Source organism: Oreochromis aureus, linkage group 7, assembly GCF_013358895.1.
Source record: "Oreochromis aureus strain Israel breed Guangdong linkage group 7, ZZ_aureus, whole genome shotgun sequence".
Lineage (NCBI taxonomy): Eukaryota > Metazoa > Chordata > Actinopteri > Cichliformes > Cichlidae > Oreochromis > Oreochromis aureus.
In genome coordinates, this window is record NC_052948.1 from 2,696,206 (window position 1) to 2,710,187 (window position 13,982).

General features: G+C 40.0%; 1 protein-coding gene across 1 annotated transcript; it reads left to right on the plus strand.

Moving 5' to 3' along the window:
• The first annotated feature begins 1,058 nt into the window (after positions 1-1,058).
• wfdc1 (WAP four-disulfide core domain 1) lies at positions 1,059-13,261 on the plus strand. The gene is made up of 7 exons (XM_031760105.2): positions 1,059-1,586; positions 10,332-10,527; positions 10,679-10,762; positions 11,213-11,353; positions 11,792-11,842; positions 11,931-11,990; positions 12,085-13,261. The coding sequence occupies exons 1-6, from the start codon at positions 1,461-1,463 to the stop codon at positions 11,987-11,989; spliced, it is 657 nt and encodes a 218-aa protein (XP_031615965.2). The 5' UTR covers positions 1,059-1,460; the 3' UTR covers position 11,990; positions 12,085-13,261.
• Positions 13,262-13,982: the final 721 nt, after the last annotated feature.

Consider the following 13,982-nt stretch of genomic DNA (forward strand, 5'->3'; position numbering starts at 1 on the left):
CCTGATCTTGTCTTGTTTGGTTATAATCGTTTATACTGTAAATTCCACCTTTAGAGAGAAGGGCAGGATGTAGATGTGAGAACATGTCTGGGAAGCACTGCTGTAAACTGGACAGCTGAATTCCACTCCAGCATTCCAGGACCAAGATGGTAAGTGTACTTATAACTTAGCATAAATATGGAAGGTAAATGAAACAAATCATTCATTAAATTCCACTATCATCATATCTTATTGTCCATGTCGTCCACCCCTTACCCTTTGAATTCTCATTTTTTCTCCCTCGCTTTGCTTTACTTTGTCTTTTGTGTAAGTGAGCCCAGGGGCCTCTCTCTCAGTGACATGGGCTCTGCTCCTGTAAAACTAATAATGACTGAGATTTGTGCGGGCTTAGCATTCTTTCTCCCTTTCAGTGCAAGACGCTGAGAATGGGGAGAAAGGTCCGGTGGTAAGGTGGTGGGGTGAGTCGGGGGAAGTAGGGGGTGGGGTTGACATGAAGGGCGTCCTAGTTTAAGGGGGGGGGCGCACTCGGGAGATATGTGAAAATGGAAGCCCAGTGGAGCACAAGATGGAGAAAAAGACAGGGAGGCCCCTTTCCCTGAAATACACCACATGCTTTTATTGTGCATGGATCAGTGATACTGCCAACAAACATTAGATTGTATTTATTCACACTTGGACACACTCATTCAGACAGCTAGGTGTATTTGTGCTTTCTCAGACACCTATCAGATGTGTCCTAACTCTGTTGTAATTAAATCTTGGACTGTTAATAGTTAAAAAGCGTGCATGAACTCCAGGCTAGCAGTCAAGTCTTTTTAAACCCCGTGCTTAGCAGAGGCATTTTTGTCCCTCCCACAAAAGCGCTCACAAGCAAAACTGTGCAAAGAAATGAGATCAAATAAAATAAGTCACAAATGCACACAGACAAAACGCTGTCAAATTTACATAAAGATCACCAGATGTGCTACAAGATGCAATGAGGGGCCAAGGGGCGGTCTCACACTCACTGCCCTCTCCAACAGTCCTCCCTCCCTCCTTTCACCTCCCCTTCTCTCTTCCAGAGACATGTGCATACGCTGTGCCAGCAGACAGTTTCAACTCTCAGTAAGTGATGCACAGACTGCTGCTGTTTCTCCCTTCCCCTCTTTGCTCCCCCTAACAATTCTCCTTCTTTTCCTGTACTGCCTCTATTCATCCTCTCTGTACTTTCCTCTACTTTTCCTCTACTCTGTCATTCTACCCGGCACTTTTCCTCCGTCGGATATAAAGGCAGGACCTGTTGGAGGAAGAGCGCTTGTGTCATTTCTGGCTGCACTTGAGCACCCAGAGTTGTTGCTTCAGCTGGAAAGGCAACGAACCAGAGGACCTACAAACAGCTCTAGGACCAGCTCAGAGTAACTCTCTGTAATAAAGAGGAAGAAGGAATACTTCTGTGAAAATAAAGGAGAAGAAGGCGGGGGATGTGCAGAACACAGACCATGCCAGGCTCTTTGCTGTTGCTCCTGTCCCTGTTGCTCCTGTCCCTGTTGGTCCTGTCCACAGGAAGTGATGCCAGAAGAATCAGGAAAAGAGGACTCAACCATAAGGTGGGGCACCTAACCTCACCTTTGATTTTTCTAGTGCACATACGTGTGTGTGTATTTCTCTGTCTCGTGGTTGTTTAGAGTATCTTTTAAAGTGGAAGTCGGTGAAAGCTCACAGCACTGCAGTACAATGTCTGCTCTGTTACAGGGAGGTACTTCAAGCTGTCAGGGTAGTTTTGTTGCTGAGGTGAGAGGTGTTCGAGTAGGCCTGAGGGCCGTGATTAAAATGAACGATAGTGTTGTTGCATAGTATAAAACACATTTACAGAAAAAAGTGCATTTACTCAGGTTTTATACTCAAAGGAAGAAATAGATATTTTTACTCTACAATCACCAGCTGGATATTTTAAATCAGATTAAATTGTTAAATAAAGTTATATATTATATCTTGTTTTATATCAATTCAAAAGTTGAGAAGTTAAAACAACAAATTGCAGCTCTGAAAGTTAATTCAGGACTTTTCCAAGCCCAGGAGCAGCGTGAAATTAGATTTGTGGCTCCCCCCATGTCCCAGCTATGCTAACTGTGGCTAGGTGATAACCATGATTTTGATTAAATAAGCCCAATCCACATGATGCTAGCTTCTTTTATATGATCACTTTTTATCATCAGGAAATATTATAGCTTTTAACTGAAACTGTATGAGATTGGCATGCATGTTAGTTTTCAGATGAAACATTGAAACAAATAAATTTTAAAAAATGCTAAAAATCAGATCAACAAAAATGTAAGAGAGTAAGTACGTAGTTCAGTCTGGAGAATATTCAGTGTTTTGCTTGAGAGAACTTGAACATTTCTTTCACCGCTGCGAAAAAACGGTTTGAGAGCAGATGTGCTTTGATTTATAGATGCATGAAAAATCCACTGAGACAGGCGAGTTTTGAAGAGCAGCAGAAAGTGTGCAACAGGTTGGAATAAGTCGTGATTTTCAGGTTCTATAGGAGTAGCGGGGGGTATATGGGATGTTCAGCATTAGTTGGTGTGTGTGTGTGTGTGTGTGTGTGTGTGTAGTGGATTATTAGGGCAGGAACTGAATTTGCAGACCAGGCCCCTGCTTGTTAACTCAGCTCAGTGTAGCTGATTGATCATCTCTAACAAGGGCTCACTGTAGCGTGCTGCCTTTCCTCTCTGTAACCTTTCATGCTTCAGTGTTCTCACCTTCTGACTTGTTTGTGGCCTCTGTCTCTCATTTTCAGCCTTTCTGTCATACTGTATGTAATTGTTACCATTCCACCCTCGTTCTGACCCGTTCTGACCGTGTGCCTCTCTCAGTACACCACCCTCTGTTTTCCCTCTTTCAGATGTCTTTCTCTGGTCTCCTCCTGTTCTCAGGATGGGCCAAAAGAACCTTCTTGCTGGACTTTGCTTCAAAGCTGCAGTAATTGGAACATGCTGAAACAGCTCTATAGACAGAGTTTGCCTTTTGCTCCCTGAACCTTTTCATCTCGGTATCTTGCAGGCTTTCTTTTTTTTTAATCTCCCACATACACACCCTCAGCCTCATTCATAACACCAGTGCCATACAGAAAGACAAATTATAGTCACAGAGTATTTAACATACACACTCCACTGAAGGATATTTTGTCTCGAAAGGAAAATTTGTAATCAACACAAGACCACCAACATGATCAGTTTTGCCTTTTGAACCCTTATTCTTGAGATCGTATAATAAGCTTTAAACCATAAAAATATGAATACACGATCGGTTTAGATTAACCAAAATGTTTACATGCAAGTAGGTTTGTCTATTAATACAAGAGAGGAGGTCAGATTTTAGCAGATACTTGTTTTAACACTGTCACCTTAAAGAATGTATTTTTGTCAGTAATGGATAGAATATGCTGACATTTTCCTAAAACCAAAGTATCACTTGAATTTAAGAGAAGTGCTACAAGCACAGTGTACACTAAGACTTGATCATTTAGTATACTTGTAAATCTTTTGAAAGAAAGGTGTTTGCATGTTCCACCTCTGTGCTTGATAAGAAACACAAAGAATGATTTACATGCAATCAGGGTATTTAGGTAAGAAATGGGCCTAAAGGCAGCAATGGTCACACTGATAGAGATGCTATTAGAAATAGGCCAGTTTTCAACACCTGTCTAATCACGCTAGAAATTGCCTGTTCTGTTTAAGCGGTTAAAAGGAACAAAAATGAAATGTACCCACACTTATGTCTGAGATAAATACCTCAGCAGCGCCACAGTTTGAAAGTTTTGGATCTATAAGTTTCCCCCTCTTACCAAATTATTGCCCCAGATTTTCAGATTCCAGATTTGCTTTGCACACACCCACCGCTCAACCAGATTGTTTAGTCTCATATAGCCATAACACAGTCTGGCTCAGACATCTGCCTGGGCATGCCCGTGTACAAAGCAGTGTCTCACAGTAGCATTATAAATCTTTAGTTTCATCCAAGTGAAGTGATGTGGGCCCTTCTGACAGTACCTGCTATTAAGCAGAATGTGAAACACTTCTTCTGGTCACGTGTTTGAAGGATAAGCATGCATTAAACTGAACTGAACTGCTGCCTGATCTAAGAGAGATTTGTGGACATTTGCACTCTTTTAAATGTTAAAGACTGGTGGTGATGACTTGTCTTGTAATGCAAACAGTTTCAGAGCTAAAGTTTGAACATTTTAATGCAACGAATATTGTTTCAGCTGTATGCGATTGCTCTAAGCTCAAAACTCATCTGTTTACTTCTCCCCTGTGATCACATTTGCACTGTCTAATTTTAACTTGTTTATTTTTAGTGCTCTTTTACTTGGTTTTTGTTTTTTTTACTGTACAGTGCCCCTGGGTGTTTTGAAAGGCGCGTGTAAATGAAATGTAGTATTATTATTGTTTATTATTAGGTTAAAAGGGGAAAAGTCTGTAAGCTAAAGCCTGGGATTTATAAATGCATGGAAGGCGCTGACTGTAAAAAGACCAGGTCACGTTTGTAGCTGTGACGTTTTAAATATGGTGACTTTAAACATGTAGATTTGCTTTGTGGAAGCTCAGAGCTCTGAGGGGACACAGTGCCAATATGAAGTCATAAGCTATAAACCATCAGTTATATCATGTTAGTGTAACATTATTCTCACTTAGAATCTACAATTTGGTATAATTTCTCTGTTATTATTAATATATTCTAATGAATATATTTGTGAGAATTGTTTTCTTTTCTGAGATATGACCTGTCAGCTATTTAACTCTGCAGCTCAAAGCAGGATTAATTCCAGTTAGATCTGAGTCTGGTGGTCAGCAGCACATTACTGGACATAACGCTGGAGCAGATTACTGCTCAGTAACACAAACTTCAAATATAAACTCCCTTCCAAATCATCCAAAACATTCCTACTGCTGTAGGAACGTTGTATAAACCAAACTTGTTTTTAAGCCGTATCTCTCGTGTTTTGTCTGTCAACATGATTTCCCATCATTCATTAAAGCTCTCATTGCTTACTGATTTACAGTTTGTCTGTTTTCCTCACAACTTAGCCTGCTGCGTCTATGTACATTTGCTCTTCTGTCTATCTTTCTGTCAAACTGACTGCTGCTCTAGAAGCAGGAAATTGGGTCTCACAACACAAAATCTAACCAGATGTGTGCTGTGAGTTTCTTCATTTAGTAAAACCTGAAGTGAAACCTTGAAACCTAACTTAAAGACCAAACATGTTTACCTGTGTGTACACCATGGAAATATATATATATATACTTTAGTTTGTTTGTAGATCCAAGTTTCTCTGCATGTGTGTGCTCGTGCACTTGCATCCTTGCACAGAGGAAGCAGAAAATGTTAGTGTCTGTCTCAGATTTTGGCACGTTACTTTAAATGGTCAGATTTCAGTTCAGTTAAAAGAAGCCAGACGTGGTCTCAAGTGGCTTCTCCCCATCATCTCTGTGAGAAATTGGAACGAGTGAAAGAATCAGCAACTAAGATCAGACTTCAAAGCTACCATCGTGTTGCTTTTTGACACCAACAGCAGGGAAAGAAGGGAAAGGAAAGCATCAAAGAGTGAGCGAGATGGAGTACAGACAGTGACAAATAGATAGATGAGGGGAAAATATTCCCACAGATATTCATGAACATCACACACAAGCCTGCTGGCAGTTTCTTTATTGGGGAGAAGTGCAGCAGACAGGAGTGTAAATAAACACTGTGGAACATCTGAGAGATGCGCATGAGATTTTATGATAGACTTCAAGAAGCAGAGCATGACAGCCCTTCTGGCGTACAGCAGTGGAAAAATCATGAGATGACGACTGAGAACTAAGTGGTTAAAGTAAAAGAAGAGTAACAGATATTTAACCAAAGCACAGTCCGAACCAGCATGGGTGATGGTAGCGTTCTCGGGGAGCTGTAATAAATCAGTGAATGGCTCCTGCAGTGTGCACTTTTGCCTGTATGGTATAATTAAGAGCAAGTTCAAACTACACACACACAAAAGCATGCAGTTGAATAAACAGGAAGGGCACACTTGAGCTTTTTTGTAGGAGAGGTTTGCAGGATACACTGGGAACAGATCGGATATAAGATAAGTTCAGATAGTGTAATAATCATTATGTAATTATCCAGTCTGAGCAAACTTTGTAGTACTCATTCATACAAGAGATGCTGTGAATGACCACGGAGCGCCAGTAGACTCCTGTCTGTATGAGGCCAGCATACACGTAAAAATTGGAGTGGAATTTAAATAGAAAAAGTAATAAAATAATAATTTGTCAAAACGACTGATGAGAAAAAAAAATTCAGGCCCACAAGCTGAAATAACATGCATAAAAATGCCAAAGTATTAGGCGAAACAGGCCTCTCATTTCAACTCCCTAAAATAATAGAAATTTCAAATTAACCGAAGAACACAACGTTCTCTCCGTCTCGCCGACCTCACCCGTACACCAAACACCCACCGAGCTCCCAGCTGCCAGAAGAAATGAATTCATTTTTAAAGTGTTTGCGGTGCCACTATGGGTGCCAAACATTTGTATTTTGTGTTTCACTGGTTGGTTTGGAGGAACAGCCTGCAAGCCTGCCAAATAAACAGCACAGTTTTAATGATCGTGTGCCACCCAGAAGCCAATTATCTAATTACAAATCTAGTGTAAGACGAAAAAACAAATTCCTCTCACTCGCTTTCATCTGCACTCTGGCCCATTCACGTGACTCAAAAACGATCCTGCAGTTTCACTTGTTTCTTGCACTGTGTGTTTTCAACATCATGACAAACAGCTTGACACAGATGCACTACCTTGACCAGTTTAGAAAATAAACCCTAGCCAATTAATAAAATATTCCCCAAATGTTCTTTATATGTTCCTCCGCTCTGGAGGATCCAAGGTTAAACCAAACTGTTCATTTTGATACAGTTAAAAAGAAAAAAAATCTGATCACACTGCCGCTTCATCCAGAAAAGTAAATACAGTGCATGAGAAAATATGAGAGTTGGTGTTTAGTTGATGGCCGCTGTGCTTCTTGGGATTTTGCTATAATAATTTCCATGTGTACAAACCCCCAGAACAATGAATGGTCACTTATTCTGTGGTGCAAAACATCTGATATTCAATACCAGCAGTGAAAAAAAAAAGATAATAAAAAAAACAAACACTTCCCTCCACTTGTTCTTGCCAGAACTGTGTGTGAAGTGGATCTTTGCTCAGCTTCATAGCTCCTGTGGCCTACTTTCTCCCTCTCATTCACCAGGGAAGTAAGTGTTCGGTCCCACAGTGAAACACCTCGCCAATCCAGGTCAAGGTATTGGTAGGCAGGCATGCAGAAACCAAACTTTCTTTGCTCCTGTGCTACAGTTCAGCTAAGTAAGTGCTGGATGTGCTCCCTCAGGTCTACTGTCGCCCTCTGCTGGTTGTAATGTGGTCACAGATATTATTACACTGAATGAAAATCCAGCCAATTTTTTTTGTTTTTGTTTTTTCAACCAATGTCTCAGTCTAATGTACATATATGCAGCACAGCCAGCGCCTATTCTGAAAATACTGCATGTCTACAGTGAAACTAAACTTTTACGGAGCTTCAACTTTACAAACTGATCAAAGTAAACTTGTATGGCCTTAGGAGGCCAGTGATTAGCTTAACTTACTTTCTTTTGAAATTCATTTATATAGCAGCATGTGAAATCCTACAGAGACATCCATAATGTATTCTAAAAGATTATTGTTTTGTTTACAGCAACACCTGCAAAGTTAATGTGATATTTCCTGTGTTTTGTGCACTGAAAAAAAAGCCATGTTGGATTTACTTGATTCAATAGTGGACATTGGTTGCACACAAATGTTTTGCTTTGGCAGAAACTTAAACAATTGAGTTCAATCAACACAACTTTTTCATATTCAATAAACCTGTGCATTTTGTGTTCATAAAACGCGATTGAAACATGTTTAGATGAAGTAAGTTGAGCTCTTGGAATATTTTAATCCTTCACAATTTTGTCATTTTATTTCAACACTATTCAATAACTTTTACCCCAATACTACTTGGTCACTTAAATACTACATGTTCTCTTCATATTATGTAATGTTCAACAAAGTCTAGATCCTGGTTACCATAAAATTTGAATGGATGTACAACAACTACCATCCTCCTATCTTTATCCTGGTTGCAGGGGGGCTGGGAAATAACCCTGAAGTGATAGGTTACAAGGCAGGGTACACCCTGGACAACTCATAAGTCTATCACAAGCAACCATTTGCACTTACATTGACAGGTAATTTAGAATCACCAATTAACCTAACTCTAACAACTGCATGACTTTTAACTGTGGGAAGAAACCAGAATACCCAGAGAGAAACCAGTGCAAACTAGCCAGACTGTGGATTTGAACGCAGGTTCTTCTTACTGTGGAGCAACAGCACTAACCACCATGCCACCAATCCAGACTTAACAAAAGCAGAAAAGCTATGATTTCAAGGCTTGATGCAGAATTTTTTTTATACGCTTTTGTCCTTGACAGGTTAAACCACAATAAATAGCGATAGCATACACGTGGTGTGTGTGTGTAATTGTCTGCCTCTTATAACTCCAGTGATTTTCCTGCAGTTTGACATCTCGTGCGATCTTGTGAATTTCATGAGTTCAGCAACTAACCACTCTTACTAGATTGTATCATGTCATCTCAACAAGAACAAATTAAGTTGTTGAATTTCATATAGATCCTTCATGATTTAATTACGTTTATAGAAACATGATATTATTGTGTTTAAATTACAAGTTAGACTTTTTAATGTAACAACCACCCAATTTGCTCGATTTGACTGAGATGGATGCCTTCCTGAAACCACGATCCAAAGCGTACGAGACTGAAAGTTATTGACTTACTTCACTCGAACATGATATGAACAATTTAATCTAGCCTCTCTGCATATCATGTAGTTTCTACACTATTTATAGCGCCTCTTCTTCTTGAGGACTCTGAGGAAGAACCACCTGTCCTCAGACATCCTGGTGAACTTCTACCGCTGCACCATCGAGAGCATCCTGACCAACTGTATAACAGTCTGGTGCGGAACTGCTCTGCCTCGGACCGGAAGGCGTTGCAGAGGGTCGTGAAAACTGCCCAGCGCATCGCCGGAGCACCACTTCCTGCCATAAAAGACATCTACAGGAAGCGGTGTCTGAAAAGGGCTGGGAAAATCATCAGAGACCCCAGTCACCCATCACATAGACTCTTCACCCTCCTGCCCTCTGGGAGGCGCTACAGGAGCCTCCGGACTAAGACCACCAGGTACCGGAACAGCTTCTTCCCCACAGCTGTCAGACTCCTGAACTCTGCCTCCTGACATCTGACCCACGTTAACATATGGACTGAACATACACACACCCACAACCACCTACACACACCCACAATGGACAACCGTACCCTCAAACACACAATAATAACATGGACTGAACCACCACTCACAATCACTAGCACTTTATACAGCCTCTGTAGAAATTATCCACACCCTCACTTATCTTAACTGCACTACTGTATAGCTCTGTGTAAATAATCATTCTGTACATACAATAATTTTTAACCTTACAACTGTTTACAACTTGCATAGTTCCCATTTCTGTATAACTGTATATCTCATATTTCTGTAAAGTTATTTATTTCATACTCTGTATAGTTTTTCATATTTATATCCTGTTCATATCCTGTACATACCTATAGTTATAGAATATTCACAACATACTTCATACCGTGTACATTATAACATACCACAATAGACCCATTTCTGTAATATACTTGCATATCTATATTATTGCTAAAAAAAAATAAAAAATATTATTGCTAATATATATTGTAATATATCTATATCACTAAAGCACTTCTGGATGGATGCAAACTGCATTTCGTTGCCCTGTACCTGTGCATGTGCAATGACAATAAAGTTGAATTCTATTCTATTCTATTCTATATAGTTACACTTAACTTTAAAGCACGAGGCACTTATGTTAAATACACGCAAGATGTTTACGTAAATCCAAGAGTTGGCCAATCCCTTTTTTTCAGTGTGTTCTGACTCCAGAGCTGCATTTTTATGATCTGTTGTCTTTTAACTGTGTTATTAAAAAAATAAAAAGCATATATCTATTCTATTAGTATCTCTATTTCTTTTTGTGTGTGTTGCCCTTAGGTTGGCTTGCAGGGTAATATTTTCTAATACTTTAAATGAAGAAGGGAGGGTATCTGGCATGAAAGAAACAGACCCCATCCATGTTGTCATTTATATTTCAGACATATATCTGTCTTTATTTCTCTCTTTCAGGATTACGAATATCTCAATCATCCCCAGTCCACACAGCACCAAAAGAATGACCGGTGTCCACCGCCGCCCCAGATGTTACCAGAGCGAGCCTGCGAGGTCCCGGGCTGCCGCTCAGACTCAGAATGCGAGCGCCACAAACGCTGCTGCTACAATGGCTGCATCTATGCCTGCCTGGAGTCTGTGCAGCCACCACCAGGTCAGCAGAAGTTAAAATAGGGCTTCAAATTATATTAAATTGATTATTAGTTGGCCATATTTTTGATGTTCACAGAAATGCAGGAAGTTATATTTTTCCTCATATTGTTGTTGAGTATTGCAGTAGCTAAGGATGTGTGTGTTTTGAGCAGTTCTGGACTGGCTGGTGCAGCCCAAGCCTCGATGGTTGGGGGGTAACGGTTGGCTGCTGGACGGTCCTGAGGAGGTTTTGCAAGGTGAGGGCACACACCTGAACAGTTAAGGGTAACAAACATATGTGAGTCCAGAAAATCCATTTGCAGAATGTTTTTGAGGTTTCAGTGAAATATTGTGCAGTGATATTTAACCAGAAGTAATTTTCCTCCCCTTCCTGTTTGACAATAATAATCACAAACTGTAAAGACATCCTCACTGTCAGTAGTCCCACCAGTCTCAAATATAACGCTCCACAAATATAGGTCAGACTTTCTGCTCATTTTCTTCAATGAATATTGAAACTTTGAGGGGGTTTTTCTGAGTTTATACGATCTGTATGCTGGCATTTCCTGTGGGAAATATTGTTTTGTAATTATCTGAAGGAAAGCCAGAATATAGTGCCACAAAATGACTTTTGCTCTTCTTATTGTCATTTCCTTGGATACAGAGTGTACAGAGTGCGTTGGTTTTTGTATTTTTTTGCCCACTAGCTGAGGCCTGCAGTACTACTGAGGATGGAGATGAGCCTCTACACTGTCCTACGGGCTACGAGTGCCACATCATCAATCCAGGAAACCCAACCTCTGGCATCCCTAACAGGGGGCAGTGTATCAAGCAGCGCAGCAACTCTGGTATTATTTACAGGTTTCCCTTGACTTAAATGTTTCAGTGATCACTCATATGATTGTGATATGGCTTTAAATGTAGAATTTAACACACGTTCTCTCCTATCTATATGTCACTTTGACAACTAATGTCTGATAGAGCTGCTCTCAAAGCTTTGTGCTCTTAAGCACCACAGGACAGGATGAGAACGCCGGGCTGTGCCAAGCATTCCTGCTCTGGTGTCTCTATCTTGGCAAATAGCATGCTGTTAGTGGCAGGTTTCTCCTTTGAAATAGATCTTGAAATAAACATGCTGGAGTGACCTTGCAAATGAATAGACGGCCATGAGATGAACTGATAATGTGTGATTGAAGCTGTTGGCAGAAATATTAAACCAAGTATTTGACAGAGTGAACTTTATCCATTCATTCAGCTTGTGCATATAATGGTGATTTTAATTACAGATGGACGTAGCTTGAGACACAAATACTTTAAGGACTACAAGGACTACTTAGGTAAGAAGCACGAGTGAATAAAAGCTTCAGACTGAATATTAAATAAAGCTAATATGCCTGACATCATTGTGGGTTTTTTATTTGCTAGGTACCAGCTCTAACAATGCAGTGGGCTATGAAAAGCATCACCACAAGCACCTGGGGTGAAGTATGTTTTCAGCCACTCACATAAAAATAAAATCATCCTCATCTGCATTTTTCTGTAAACAAACCCTAATGTTTTATTTCTCATACCTGCTCAGGTCAACTTGAACTCAGCCTCAGCTACGAGCATAGCACAACCTCAGACATCAGTCCAGTCCTGTTTGATCTGCTCGCAGCTAAACCGGGATCAGATCTGACCTTTTTTTAAAACTACACCTACAGCTGCTACCTCCTCTACGCAATGCCCTGTCTCGCAGCCTCTCGTCAGTCACATGTCCACAGGGAGACGAGTTTCTTACACTCTCTGCATGCATCCAAAGAATAAAAGCACTTTTGTCCCTCTGTTTGATGTCGGCAAAAGGAAGGAGGAGAGGGTTTTGGTGAAGGTAGTGCAAGGTGCAAACCGAAGCTGATTATCAAAATTGTCTAAGCAACCCCGATTTTTGCAGCCCCCTCTTCCCTCTCTACGATTCGGTCCTATTTTCATCCACTGCCATGCTCTCTATCCTTAAGACTGGTCTGCGGAAAAAATCAAGACCATGTGGGCTTCATTCTCAGCTCTAAATTCCTCTTCTGTAATCTGGAATGTTTTATGGACAAGAGGAAAAAAAATCCAGGTGTAGCGGTGACTCAGTGGAGTCAATCCAGATGTTTTATATTATGCGCTAATAACTCTAATTAAAAAATAATGCCACATGAGTATGTGGATTAGTAAATTTAGAACAGCTGCAGGTATGTACAAGCTAACAGATGCTGACTGTGACTTGGAAAGCAAAATAAAGAAAGACAAAACAATTTATTTAAGAGGCCTATTTGAGATGCTCCACCTGTGAAAAAGAAAACTTAACCTACTGAAGGCAAGTGACTCGTTTTGAAAAGACTGATTTCATTTAGACTTCTTTGACGACTTATGCAGTAAATATCTACCAGTTCAGAACAGTTATTCATTAACATACTATATGAGTGACAATAATCCCTGGTGCAGTACACACATGATAAAAGAAAGGGATTTTGCTTCCATGTAAATATTTAAAGATTTTCTCTGTTATTTTCGAACTCGACCAGCTTTAGTCAACTGTTCAGCTCAAGATGCCAACGTAATCAGCTCAAATGGTGCTTCGGTAATTGCTGCATATAACAACAGAAGAATAAGCTGGTCACACGTGAAAGAAAACCACTCTCTGTGCAGAACTAAAGTGATGTCTGAATGTTTCCATCTGATTGGTGCTGTATCGCTGCCTTGATTATTCTAAATAAACCACTTTATTAAAAAAAGGTTGTCCATTTGTTCTCTTTCCCAAGTCATTTTAAGATGTGTGAAAATACTATTCACATTCCATCAAGCCAAACACATTTATATACATCTGCATGCAGTCAAATTAGCGTTCTGTTCACTATCTAAAAATGAAATGAAAAGGCAAAAATAATATTACACGGTTCTTTTCCCAAGAGAAACACAGACTTCTTTGTTCTTATTTAGTAGCAGAAACAGCAGAACAGCACTGACTAGATTTCAAATTAGCTGCCTCAGTTTGTAGCTGAAATAATTGCTTTAGACCACATTGCATTTGAAACTGTTTGGAAGTTTGCACAAACAGAACTTCTGCAAGAATGACACTGATTTGGTTCCCTGTCTTGCTCATGACAAAGAACAGAAATATTTGCGTTCTTTAGCACAAAAACATGTAATGTTTGCACAGTTATACAAATCCACAGTCAGCTTGTAAAAACAAGCTTGAACACTTTTTGACCCAGTGGGTCTTTTTACAAAGCCCTGGTGTTAGGTAGCCAGTGGCAGTGGTGGTTGTGGGGGCATGCTGTTAAGGTCACCACTCCCCGGCTGGACAAACATTTCTTTAAATTAAGACCGTAGATTTAGAGCCTGTGATTTCCATTAATAAACAACACAAGAGAATAAAAGATAAGGTTATGTTCCTAAAAACGTAATTAAAAAAATGTTTTTAATTTAATGTATTTCAAGAAAAAATAGCATTGC